The sequence below is a fragment of the Alexandromys fortis genome, unplaced genomic scaffold (assembly GCF_014885135.2).
Source record: "Alexandromys fortis isolate MF-2015 unplaced genomic scaffold, M_Fortis_MF-2015_v1.1 scaffold_150, whole genome shotgun sequence".
In the NCBI taxonomy this organism is placed as follows: Eukaryota; Metazoa; Chordata; class Mammalia; order Rodentia; family Cricetidae; genus Alexandromys; species Alexandromys fortis.
The window spans coordinates 3,128,287-3,142,180 of record NW_026068027.1 but is presented as its reverse complement, the minus strand read 5'-3'; the positions used below and the strand labels follow the sequence as shown (position 1 = coordinate 3,142,180).

The 13,894-nt window shown below is 49.7% G+C and overlaps 1 protein-coding gene across 1 annotated transcript in view; it reads right to left on the bottom strand.

Annotated features, from left to right (window-relative positions):
* The window catches only part of Iqsec3 (IQ motif and Sec7 domain ArfGEF 3), a 100,003-nt gene extending 89,599 nt beyond the window's left edge, over window positions 1-10,404 (bottom strand). Inside the window, exon 1 of the mRNA XM_050164093.1 lies at window positions 9,805-10,404. Within this exon, the coding sequence (XP_050020050.1) occupies window positions 9,805-10,334 (530 nt within the window). The 5' untranslated portion in view covers window positions 10,335-10,404. The remainder of the gene's footprint in view (window positions 1-9,804) is intronic.
* Between the last annotated feature and the right edge of the window lie 3,490 nt (window positions 10,405-13,894).

Genomic DNA, 13,894 nt, shown 5'->3' with positions numbered 1-13,894 from the left:
GAAGGCTGGCTGGCAGGTGGGAGCAGCAAGAAAGTATGGAGCAACACCCCGGGCAGTTGAGGCTTTATGAGCTGGGGGATGGGGCAGGGGCGGGGCACGGGGAGGGGAGGACAAGACTTCTCCCACACGTGTGACTCAGCAGCGGGCGCGCGCGAGCGGCAGAGGCGCGCGGCTTTCCCGAGCCTGGGGTGCCCGCCCCCGTGAGGAAGCGTGACGCCTCTGGCGCTTAGAGGGGGCGCGTGGGCTGGGAGATCCGTGCTGATCGTCAGCAATTCGCCAGCCGCCCACACTCCGTCCTCCGCTCTCGCCCCCAACTGGGAGTCCCTGGAGTCAATGGAGAAGGAAGGACTTTCCCCAGGCTGGCGATGGGAGCCTTCCCTAGTCTGGGGAGGGAGGCCGCTTGCCTATAGAGCCCCCTCCTGCTGCTCCTTAGATTTAAGCCTTGATGGCCACAGGGGACCCAGTGGAAATTTCCAGGGTAATTAGTTCTAAAAGGCTCTTCAGGGATTTCCCCTTCATCCGGCCCTCTGCTCTCTGAGGCTCAACTGCCTCAGTCCCCCTACTCCCAGAGTTTCCTTCTCAGGGTCTTGAGATGTCTTCCCAACAATCCACAGAGTAAGGGCCCTTTTCTTTCACTGTTCTTGGTAAGCTGAGGGTACAGGCCAAGGGCAGACATGATTGGCCCAGTGGAATAAGAGGAAAGTCAAGGTCCAGGAGGGGTTGCTGCTAGGTTGTAATTGGCTCTGTGAGGGACAACTGGCATCAGCATAGTCTTGGCTCTAGGGCCAGAATCCGGTTGCTTAAAAGGATAATGCCTGTCCCAGCCTCCCCAAGTCCTGGGGGTCAGAGAGAAGGTGAGGATGTAGTTGTGTGTGTGTGTGTGTGTGTGTGTGTGTGTGTGTGTTACTGAGTAGCATGGAATAGTCAGGGCTGCAGGGCAGGGCCTCTTGTGTGCAGAGGCTCTCTGCAAGGGAAATCCTGATGCTAGACCCAACCCAGCAATTCCCAACTGCTTAGCAGTTTTTGTTTCTGCTGTTTTTTAAATAATCATTGTGTTACGTTTTAGGACTGATTGAAAATTGTGGTGGATGGGAACCATTCATCGAGGAAGAAAGTGCAGAGCTCCCCGCCTGTGCCAGGGACGGGACTACATTCCCGGCTGCTGGAAGCAGGAGGCTGGTTTGACCTGGCAAATCCAAGCAGAGGCAGCTGGTGCCAGGCCCTGGACACTGGACAGCGAGCCGCAAGAGTCTGCAGAGAAAACCACTGCAGATTCTCTCCGCTGCACTTCGCTGTGCTGGAGCATGGAAGCTCAGAATCTCCAGAGAACTCCTGGGGCGCAGCTCAGCTGCAGCACTACCCAGTTTCTAGGGGGCCTTCCTCCCAGGGGTTCACTTTTCGGGGGGCCTAGGAGTCCCGCCTTTCCCAGATAGAATACTGGAGACAGCGGGATGGGTATGGAGGTCTAACGGCAGGATTACAGGAATTCTTTTCAGCCAGCTAAGAGAGGTGAAGGTTGCCATGAAGAGAAGGAAAAAACCAAAAACAAAACTGGCATTCCAATAGTATGGCTTGACCAAACAGGCCTCACTGGGGGTAGGGGTGAGGAGGGGGAGGTGGTACTCACTTAGTGTCACAAACACACCCACACCCTCCATCGGGATCTTAACATCACCCAGGAAATACTGCAAGAAATGCTTGGCAGGACTAGAAGGGGATAGCCTGGGGGCTGGCTCCTATTGTTCCCTGGGCAGAATGGTGAGCCCCCTCCCATGTCCTAACTCTGTTCTCCCTCTACTTTCCTCCCTCTTGCTGGGGCTCAGGATGGAACCTAGAGCTGGCTTCCTGTGTGCCTTCTACCCTGCTCAGCATTGCCAGCCTTGTTCTTCTCCCAGAGATAAGGCTATGGTTCAGGACCACATCCTGTAGTCACGTTTCTGCTGCTCTTTCAACTCGCCAGGGGTACGTGTGTGGCTAAGACATTCATCAGAACATTTTCTCATTCTTTGTGGTTAGTGCATTTCCTAGGCTAGGACTAGTCAGAGGCTGGGAATGGAGGGAGAGGTGAACTCTCCTTGTTCATAGATAGGAACAGCAGGTTCCATTTTTCCGCTGTCTGTCCACTGTTCTCCTCACTTTGATACCAGCCCGAAATGCTGAGTTCCCAGGTCTTCTCTGCACATGCTCAGATGAGGGAAGGTAAGCTCGGTACTGGGGCTAATGGTAAACTACAAGGAGAGGGAGTTGTCTTCTGGTCAGCTCTTCCGCAGCCTTGACACCGTCCCCTTCTCTCTACCCACTCCAGAATCCAAAAGCCCTCTAGACTGTATGGACACTGGCCTTATCTGTCTGTCTGTCTGTTTGTTTACTTATCACCCAGCATTCCTTCATCAGGTACTAAGCTTTTGCCGTCATCTCCTGCATCTTTGAGGTCATGGACCATCAAACCCTGCGGCTGGCAGTCCGTGCTTCCTCCTTTATAGCAATGCCTGATGTAGCCATGGGGTATTTTGCCACCCCAAACATTATCTCAAGATCTTTGAAAAGAGCAAGAGATTTCCTAGCACCCGGATGCTTCTTCAGTCCTTCCTTTGCTTTTTCAGCAAAGATGAAGCTCACAAGGGAGCTCTTCTCTATAACCCAAATAACAATGGCTTTTCTATGTTTCCGTACAACTCCCCCGGTGGGTGAGCTCTATGCTCTCTTCCCCCCACGGGGTTTCAATTAAAAAAATTAGTGGAAATAAGGATACAGTAAGAGTCTCAACAATCTCCTCCTGGGTCCTTCATGTCCCTGAGCCTCCTGCCCCAGTATTCAGTCAACCAGTGCTGTGGGGTAGCCTCCTCTTCTGGCAAGCACTAACTGGAATTGTCCACAAACATGTATCTATGTGGAAGTGGGGAAAGATTGATAAAGCTGTGTGGATGGCTTTGATCCTGTCCTGGAAATGGTGTTTTTGCCAAAAGAGATAACCTTGAAGTACTCAGAACAATCTCTGTGGAATTGTGGCATAGGGAAGGTAGCCTGGAGGCTGACAGTGGATCTCCCATCCCCCAGCCCTCTGAACCTGGGTAGGTAGCGCAGGTTTGCTCTTGAGCAGATGGAACCATCCTGAAGGGTCTTCTGATCCATCACCATGGAGTCAGAGAAACAGGATGAGGAGTTAGAAGAACAGGAGCGCTAAGCCTAGTCTTAAAATAACTCATTTGGAAGCCCAGTCACTCCCCCCAAACCCTGCCAGACCGGACCATGTGGCCTTAAAGCATCCTTCTGGAGCTGACATTTGCTTGAGTTCCCAGAGGGGTTCATGAAATCCTTTAGTCCCTGGACAAGATGGAAAAGATGACAGCACAGAGCACAGGGACTTCCTCTGGGAAGGGACTTAGGAAGGATGCCTGCAGTCCATAGCAGCCCGCCATGGGAAGGCCAGGTACCACTCAGTACAGCATTGCTTTTGGTTACATAACCCTCCTGATCCTAGCAAGGAACATCAGCAAGAGAGCCTGCTCCCAGAACCCCAACACACAGACACACACAACATACACCTTTGCCAGTGGTGGTTTTGTAGCCACTATCACCTGGGAGAATCTGAGAAACTCTCTTCCTTTTCATGTGTTTTCTTTTTTACAAAAGTGTCTCATTTAAGAATAATATCAGAAAGAAGACTCATATCCGTTACGACCTGCCTGAGATAATAGCGTCCCCTCAGTCCCCTCCCACTATTTAGTGTCACACGGGCCTCTTCTCCTTTTGGTCTCTCCCTGCATTGTTTCCACCTCTGCGGGCGCTGCCTAGTGAAGTTCCCCCCGCTCACCCCCAGCAGGAGCAGTCTGCAGAAGGGACGGACTCACTGGTCTGCTTTATAGGAACGTGGAAAGTGTTTACCAGTTGTACTTTGTAATCCTCACCGGCTACTGCTGTCCCTGGCAGGTCACTGTGTCTTTTCCTTGAGGACACCGTGACTTCCCATTATAGGAAAAATGTCACAGAGTTCCTTCTCACCATAGGGCATGGTGATAACTCACATGTCCCTGAGATCCTTAAGAGAAGGACAGATGATCTTAAAGTACTGCAAGAGAGCATGCAGTTGGAGACGCATTTTCTCGCTGTGACGCTGTCACCGCTCATAGAGATCGCAGGCCACGGTGGCTTTGCCCTGCCTGGCTGCCTGACAAGGTCAAGCCGACAGTCCCAGCTCACAGTCCCAGCTCGGGACTAGCTTGGATGCATGATGTCTGGTAGTAGAGGAGGGAAAGAGCAAGGGACACGTGTCCAAAGGTGACTTAACAGACCAGACCTGTGTGGATTCCATCTACTGCTGCTATCTGAGAGTAGACGATCCGCTTATCTTCCCTCGGTCTTGGTTTCTTTATATGCTGAAATACTGTGTTGTATTAAGTGTTCAATAAGATCCCAATGTCGTGCTGAATAAGGGACAGTGCAGTCTTAAACTTCACAGCGACTCCACCCTTTCCTGCATGCAAAACTGCACTGAAAGCAGGGACCAGCTGAGGTCAGCTGGTCAGTGCTAAGACAGGGCCCCCACCCAGGTGGGCCTATGAGATCCCAGGTTCTCGGACTCCTAGACCTTAAATGGGCTGTGCTGTGGTGGTTTCCCGGAGCTCTTTGTGGCTGAGAACTCCAGCTTGTCCTCTCGCTTCACTCATATCTCTGAGGGTCTGCAGAACCTGAAGTGAAGCCAGCTGTCCGCCCCCAACCCTCTGCACAGCTTCTGTAGGGAACTGTACTCCGTGCTTTTCCAGAGAAGCAGAAAGTGACTGCAGTGTCCTGACTTGGAAGCCTGCCAGAGTGTCCCCAGGATCTCTTAGCAAGCTGCTGCCATCCAATGTCCTGGACCATGGAGTTGTTGTCCAGACTGCTGTGGGGAAAAAAAATGTTCTGCCTTCCCAATAAGGGAAGTAAGTGTAAAAAAGCTCTATATGGGATTTAAATTTAAGAATTGGATCTCCATTTAGAACTTGGCCCCAGCTATGGGTCCTTGCTTACTCTTCTTTTCCAAGCCACACCCCTTACCTTTCCTCCCCACCCAATCTGTCTCCATTTCCTCCCCAGGAAGAGACCTTTGGGATGCAGGCAGCACAGATATTTGCTGAGTGAGCATTACCAACTGCTGTACTTCTTGCTCAGGCTGGAAATGAGAGGAACCTGTGCCAGGATGCTTCTGTGGGGCTGTGTGATGTTACCTGTGTTACGGGAAGGGCGGGGAGTGAGGAGAGGGAGATGCACACATGGGGGCATGAAGGGTGTGTCTGTGTCGACAGAGACTAAGGAATGGGGGGTGGGGAGGCGTGTCTCCTGATGCATGGGGGCATGGGGGCGTGTCACCTGATGAATGTCACCAGAGGCTAAGGAATGGCTTGAGTGTCTACAGCTGTTTTGTTTTTGTTTTTCTTCCCTGGCAGGAAGAGGATAAGTTTGGGCTTTTGCAAAGGTCTGGGCAGCAAATCTTTATAAAGATCTCCTGTGTGCCAGATTCTGGGAATGAGCAAAAGGATTCACTCCCTCCTTGAGTGACCCTTCCTCTGACCCCACTTTCTGACTAATTTGTGGATGTGTCTAGACAGATGAGTGAGCTTGGACAACCAGGCATTCTAGATACAAGACATGTTGAGACTGTCCATACCCACGGGCATGGCTCAGGCAGATACGTCCAGTCAGAGGTGGGAATGTCTGCATGCGACACAGATGTCTCCAGGACTGAATCTGCTAGACAATTTTCTTTCTGGCTGTCCTTGGCTCTTGCTGTTTTCTGACATGAATTCTTACCTCTAGCCAAAAAACTCTTCCCCCTGATTCCAAATCTCTGTGTGCCCATTTCTTTTACCTTAATGTTTGAAGAAAGGATGGCTCTAGGCAGCTGCAGTATGCTCACACCTGCTTAAATGTTTCTAGATGTTTTTGTTATATGTCATGTAAGGACCACTTCCTTCCTTCCTGTCCCTCCACAGCACAGAATTCAGGCTTTTCAACAGACCAAACATCTGATGCACTTAGCTCACTGATGGCTAGCTTCATGTTGGCTAGCTTCCAGGGTGAGCTAGCCAGACACTGCCAACTTCAGGCAGACCACCCTCACTCAGCAGTAGAGATCTCTGCTTCAGTCAGCATCCTAGACAACTGTGATTGAAAGACATTTAAGTCATTTAGCCATCCCCACATCTAAGGTCTGGAGATGACTCAAGACTTTCATGTAGTGCTAGCGAATGAAGCTCAGCGCTAGAACATACACTTAGTGTGCTAGGATGTACAAAGCCATGGGTTCAATCTCCATTGTTAGAAGGAAATGGGGAACAGAGAAGAAAGAAGGAAAGTAATGAAGAAGGGCAAGGCTGCTCCAGGAAGGTGAGGGAGGAAGAGACAAAGCCATAATAAATACTAAGGTTCCTGTACTTTTATCCTGAATTGGGAATCTTGGAGTGAAAGCTGAATTTGAAACACAATACCCAAATCTTATCTTGAAGTCAGTAATCGCCTGCCTCTGGGGCTGGAGATGCAGGCAAGCTCAAAGATTCCCAACTAAACAGGTGGTGAGTAGGTGGGCAAGTGAGCTGTAACAAAAGCTGCAGCCATGAAGTCATCTTAGGGTCCTGTACGTCCTTGCAAGGGGTCTTTTCCAGGTCAGGTTAAGGCCTGGCTCCAGCCAGGAAAAAGATAATAATCAATTCCGTAGCTACTGGGAGCCTTGATTGAAAAAACAAAGAGGAAGGATCTGTGTTTGCTGCTTTCATTAAGCGGCATAAACAGTAGGGGCTCCTGCTTAGCAGGAGCGGGAAGCGGGCAGAGAAAGGATGTTAACCCCCAGGGTTTCTGTTACATGGCTGTGCTCACCGCCTCCGCCTCCGCACTGCTGCTTTCTTAGCCCGGATCCCAAGGCTGGCCCCTTTGTGTGTCCCCCAGCTGAAGGAGGGAGAGAGAGGCCAGGCTGCACACTCATCTTCATCAGATGGCCACTAAATGATCCATCATTTCCTAGGTCCTGAGCTCCTTATTCTCCCTGGGTTGGGCGAGGAGAGGAGTTGAGGGACTATATGGCTGGTGTGGTGTGCATGTGCGTGTATGCACGCACATGTGCATGTTGTAGATGGTACCTAACAATGCCTGGCCCTTTGAACCATTTGTCCATCTGTAGCCACCTACCTAGAGCCACGTTCTTCTGTAATGAGGACAGAGAGGAAAAGGCAAAGCTTTGCAGAAAAATTATGATCTGAAGCCCTCCCTTGCATCCCTTCCTCCTCTGCATGGTAGAGAACTGGCTTAGCAGAAGCATGGGGGGAAAGACCAAGTACGTCCCCACCTTTTACATGGATCTCTCTCTCTCTCTCTCTCTCTCTCTCTCTCTCTCTCTCTCTCTCTCTCTCTCTCTCTCTCTCTCTCTCTCTCTCTCTCTCTCTCTCTCTCTCTCTCTCTGCCTGCTGGTTCCATCTAGTCCTGCCCTGTGGAATACAGGATGCACATTCAGAATAGGTCCACTGGTAGAGGGTAGAGTGGGCTAAACACCCAGGGATCAACAGTGACTCTACTCCCGAGTTCTACGGGGAAATGTTGGTTAAGTCAGGCTAAAACACGGGAGAAGAAATGGGATCCCAGGGGCCTCAGGCTCTCCAAGGTATGAGTTATTTTGCAAAGAAGATAAGAAAGTTGAGAGCTAAGTATGTTCTCACTCGAAGTTTCTGGGTATCTAGGCCTGGGGAGAAGGGGAAAGGCTGGAGTCACTGGAGAAAGTGAGAAGCACATGGTACGATGAGCCCCTCAGTGCCTGGCACAGCTTCCCAGGTAAAAGGTGCCCAGAAGCTTCTACTCCCCTCCATCATGCTGGTTGGTTTTTATTTTTGCCCCATGGGAAGCAGAAGCAGGGCAGGGAAGATGAAGAGAGAAAGACGTCACATGGTATTGGCATGTGAGGCTGAAGAGGAATCCAGGTGATCCCTCAACCTCTGGATGCCTAGCAGGAACATCTGCATGGAAGGCATGAGCTCTCCAGGACCCCTTGGGGGCTACAGAGAAGTCTTTATCCCAGAACATGATCTGCCACCAATCCTTCGTGATCACAGCTTCCCAGCGAGATGCAAAGAGAGTGAGAATGTAGCAGGAGAGAAGCAAGACACCAGATGTCATGAGGAGAGAATTCAGGTGGAGAATCCTAATGCCAGGCTGCTATGGCTGCCCCCAAGGAAAGTGAGGTGGAATTGTTCCCTCTATTGGGAGAAAGGGCTGTAGAATATCTTGGGAGAGAATTGTCCTTAGCTGAGATGTGGGTGTTGAAAAAAAAAAACTGCCTTGCTTGCTTTTCATGCCAGAAAAGAAAGACAGTCATAAAACTGAATGACAAATAGGCCACGGAGAATTTTCTCGGGGTTTGCATCAGATGTGTTGGGTCTGTCAAGCGGGGTTATCCTAGCTCTCCACCCCTGGGATCCTGTACTCTGGTCAAACCTACCCTGTAATTGAGCATGCCTGACCCGCCTTCTTCACAGCGATGGGCGAGACAGTGAGGTAAGGGGCAGGGAAGAGGTGAGCTCTTAAGAAATGCGGCCAATCTTCACGAGCGTCTTCCAGACATAAATCCCATGTGAGCCGAGTAGAGGTGAGGTGCTCAGCTCTCCTCACTCTGCCCCTCCCTCTCCTGTAGCATCACATCATCAGGGCCAGTGTTGACCAGGTACTGATTGCCACAGGGCTGTTCTTTCCTCCCCGTCTAATCAGAGAAGTAACACTGACAGGATTGTCAAGCTTCCCTAATACAGAGGATAAAACATTCCAGCCCCCTTCATCTCTTCCTCCCACGTTCTTATTCCAGGGACTTCATGAGTGAAGAAAAATCTCCAGGCCTTAGACTGCCTGGGGACAATTAACATTTGCCCTGGAATCCAAGATGAGGTTTCCAAATAACCAAAGAGAAACAGGTCTTGCCATAAGTAGCCACAACAGAAATTTACAGAGGGATTGAATTCATGGAACTGTTGCCCAGCTGTCTCCATTCTCACTGTTCCCTTCCCATGACTGCCAATCATCCTGCACCCCTGTGTGCTCTTGAGTCAGGGACGAGCTCCAGCCAGGTAAGTCCTGAAGCTGTAACAGAGGCACCCACAAGTCTGGAAGGTTGTTTCTGGGTTCCCCTTTGGCACTGCAAGGACACAGAATGAAGATGCTCACTTGGGTCAGAAGGGAGAAAGCTTGGACTCCTGGCTTTGACTCCCACTGCATCAGATAAAGAACCACCTCTTTCGCCTGAGCAGCGCTGTCTCCCACCCATCATTTCCCTGTATCTGGCTCCCTTTCCCCGTTCCCTGCTGTCCTTCAGCCTTATCCTCATTGCTCCAATCCTCGTTGCTGGACCCCAGCCCCTTTGAAGCTCTTAACAAACCTCCAGATCAAACCTGCCTTCTTGGCACCTCACTCTTTATTTAAACAGTTGTACTATGCAAACTCCCTTCTGAATTTTTCCTAGCTTAAATCCTCCAATAGTCCCTTGGCTTAATTTTTACCCCCATCTTCCTCAATTTTATCCCGTTAATACCTAGAAGTTACCAATATCCCCAATCAGTTTAAGCCCACGTCTCTCATTCTTTGCCCCAAAGATGGTCTAGATACTTCCTTTTGCTCCAACCACCACAAACCCTCAAACACGGATCTCAAACCCTTCCTTGCGGGGATCTCCTTGACACGTTCCTACGCAAGGCATCTTCACTGCTTTACTTGACATTACCCCAGTCCTTCACTCTTACATGCTGGTTTCCCCTCTTCACACCCACTTGCTTCTCCCACCTCCTCTTCCCCACTTACTCGGGTCTCCTGCTCAGGACGCCCTTGCCGAGGGCGGCGGGGGATGTGTGCTGAAGTAGGGCTCCGGCGGCAGCGCAACAACTCGGGGGACGCTCCTTCTCCTTGTCAGCTGCGGCCCCGGGTGCCACCGGGTGCTGGTGGGGCGACTGGGGAGCCTGAGCCCTGCCGCCGGGCTGGGGCTGCGCCAGGAGTTGTCCGTGGTGCTGAACCGGCGGCTCCGGCGTGGCGAGTGTGAGCTGTCCGTGGTCCTGGAGAGGCTCCTGGGCCGCAGTGGCGCCCGGAGTGGTGGTTGTAGGAGCAGGCAGTGGGGCGGACGGCGGGGGGACGAGCCCGGGCGGAGGTTGGGCTTGCAGCAGCTGCTGATGTTCCCACAGGCTGCGGTTCTCCGCGCTCAGCTCGTCTAGACGCCGCTCCAGCTCATCGATGCGCTGGCGCTGGGTGTGGATGAGACTTTGCTGGTTCTGCACGATGGCCGTGAGCTCCTTGAGGTAGAGCACGGCGCGCACCGGGTTCTCCAGCAGGCTCTCCATGCCGCCCGCCGCCGCCTGCGCCCTGCCTGCGCCTGCCTCGGCGGGCGGCGAGGTGCGTGAGCGCGCAGGAGCCCAGCAATCCGGGCGGTCGGCGGCCTCCTTCCCTCTCTCTCGCTTTCTCTCTCTCCCTCTCCCTCCCCTTCCCACCGCCGCCTGCGCGTCACCGCCACACAGGCATTCGCACACGCACTGAGGGGCGGACCCGGCGCCAGGACCCACCTCCCACCTCTGGGCTTCGTGAGGAACTCTGCTTTCCGCGGGGCGGGGAGCAGAAGAGGGAGGCGAGCGAGGAGCAGCGGGGAAGAGGCTGGGCCTGGAGGGATACTCCATGAGAACCCAGGAAGGAGAACAGTCCTACCGGTGAGGAAGGAACAGCCAACCCAAGCAGCAGTGCTGGGAAAGTGCGATGGGACCAAGAAAAAGAAAAAAAAGGAAACTGCAAGAGAAATAGGAAGAATAAAGGGAGGCGGGTACAGAGGAAGATAGAAATCTAGGCACCCGGCTCTAAAAGGTCACAATCTTTTTTTCCTAAGACCTTCTGAGGAGGGGGCACACCTGCCTCTTTGCTGCTCAACAATTTGCTTTTAGGGGTGCCCTGGAACAGAGGCTATGAACAGTCAAGAGACTCTAGAAAACACGTGTGTGTGTCTGTGTGTGTCTCTGTGTGTGTTGTTTAGTTCTGCCAGGGGTAAATTAAGGCAGGAAGGCTGCTCATGAAGGATTTTCTCTGGAAATGACATCTCATGGCTCTTTGTACTAGAACAGAAACGGAAAAGAGCAGGGCCTCGGAGGCCACTGTTTCCAGCACCTTTTGAAGCAACCATTCAGTTAGACACCTAGGATATACTCGCAATTCGTAAACGCTGGACGAGGAGACAGTATAATGATAATGCTAGACCAGGGTAGGTTTGCTGGCTTCTTGCAGTTAACGAACAGTGGACCAAAGAGGCGATAGTTAATTCTGAAACGTGGCAATAAGACAGAGTTGTGACCAGAGCATTGTCAGAGTCACCCAGTCTGAGCTTGGAAGAGTTAACATTTGAGGAGTGACGGGTTTTTCTGGAAGCTCGGAGACATGAATCAACATGAAATGATCTGTTCACAGTCTTTGCATATAAACACCCACTGAATACAGTATCATATTAGGTCAGCCAGGAAGAAAATTAAGGCAGAAAGGCGGCTGCTAGTGCTGGATTTTCTGTAGAAATGAGGTCTCAGGGCACTTGGAGTCATAATTCATATGCAACAATCTGTACTCATTCTGGCTTAAACAGTTCAGTGGATTTTGACACTGTACACCAACCATTCATCATTACAAGCAAAACTGCTATGTGTAATAAGTGCCCCTTCACTCTGTTCAACATCTTGTCCCCTGCCCCAACTAAGCAAACATCTGCTTCCTCTAACACATTAGTCTTACCTGGAATTTAATATTATTGAAATTGGATAATGTATACTTGCTGTGTGTGATGTGTTTGAGGTCCATCCATTCTGTAACAAGTACCATTAATTTATTGTTATTTCTGAGTGATTAACAGCAGATACAGCACAATCATTTCTCTCGTCTACCTGCTGATACTGTTGATGGACATTTTGGTGGTTCAGCACTTTTATTTTATGAAATAAAAGTTTGTTGATCGTACTTCAAAGGGAAAAGGGCTGGGTAGTATTAGGAACACCTCTACCAACAGATGCTTGCCTCGATGGTATAGAATCAGTTGCTATCAATATTAAAGGGCAGGTGGACACATGCTTTTGAATGTTTTGCAAAGAGTACAAATCTGGAATTGAAATTCTTGGATTGTTAATGCAGATTTAGCTTTGGAAGAAACTTCCTGATAATATTTTCACGGTGGCTGTCTTTGTTCTCAGTACCAGGGAAGAGCTCTCTGCTATTTCTCTTTGCTGGAGTTTCTTTGACCCAGGTTGACTTTTATTTTCTTTCAGCGCTAACAAACACGATGCCAGGGTCCTTGGCTTGCATTTTCTGATGACCATTTTTATTCCTATTATGACTCAAGAGACAGAGAAAAATAGAAACAATGTGACTGACAGGGAAGCGGAATTCAAAGGCAGAGTGTTGAACAGCTGCACTACATATGTTTAAGGACTTAAAGAAATATGTAAACACAATGAAGCAAGAAATGTGATTTAAAAAAAAATAACTAAATGGGAATTCTAGGCAGTTTTCACCTCTCGGAATGTAATATCCAAAATGAAATTTGTCCTGGCTAGGATTCCCAGCAGATCTAGACTACAGCAGGTCCAAGCATCAGTGAGATCAAACATAAACTATCTAAATTGCCTAATGTTCCTCGATAGGTCACTGAGTCCCTGGTGTCATTTTTTTTTCAGTTTTTTAATTTTCTATGTTACAGTTTGAAGAGTCAACTGTATAAATCCCGTCTATTTCTTTTCTAAAAGCAACTTTCCAAATTTTCTCTTGGTTGTCTATGCTTGTTTTCTCCCACACTTTTCATGTCTCTGCACACATGAGGCAATTTTTTTTACATTTTGATTGTGATTTTGCTAAGTCCACATTTTGTTGTCTTTCTTTTAAGAACACTGGCCATTGTTCTAGCATATAGATAAGTCCACTGGGGGTCGGCTTGGTTTTGAGCTTTGGTAGGATGATGGCCACTCTATGGCTGAGGGCTGATCACTGTGCCATCTCCTCCAGCCTGTATGAGCCCCAAGTGTTCAGTCCGCAGTCCACCAGTGCTTGGTGGGATCCCGCTGTGGTCAGTCTCATGGAGTTCCACTCTGTGCATTTCAGCTTAGTAACCATGAGGCAGAATGGAAAATGGAACACTATGGGGATATAAGCAGTGAAAGGGGCCCCTCCCCTAGGAACTATGTTGAAGACTTTTGGAAACTGAGAATCAAGGATTCCAACACAATGAGCAACATTTCGTAAAGGCCCTTCTCTCTTTTCAGATAAAGATCTGAAAATTTATAGACATCTTTTCAGAAGTCCCCTTTATAGTTAAAGGGTACCTTCTAATCCCGTTGTGCAACCCCAGTGACTTCCGATTCACCCTTATCAGATTACAACCCCACCTAAGATACTTCTGAAGCTACCCTATAATTTCACTTATCAAAAAGAGTAGCCCACGAAACTGCCTAGGCTCCCACAAAACCAATAGGTCCAGTAGAATCAAAAACCCATTGCCATTGTTCTTGAGGTCTCAGCAGTCCTCCTTGTCCTCTATGTTCAGCGAGACCGGTTTTGACCCGGATGGAGGTGGGTGGTCCTTGGTGGTAATTGAGATTTCCTCTTGATGTATTTTTCTTGTGATTAATATGAAATGGCCTTCTTTGTCTCCTTTGATTGATTTTAGTTTGAAGTCTATTTTGTTAGATACTAGTAGACCTATGCCAGCTTGTTTCTCAGGTCTATTTGATTGTAAAATTTTTTCCCAACCCTTTCCTCTGAGGTGATATCTTTGAGGTTGAAGTGTGTTTATTGAATGAAGCAGAAGGATAGATCCAATTTTTTGGCCTATGTCTTTTTATAGGTGAGTTGAGTACACTTATGTTAAGGGATATTAATGTCCAGT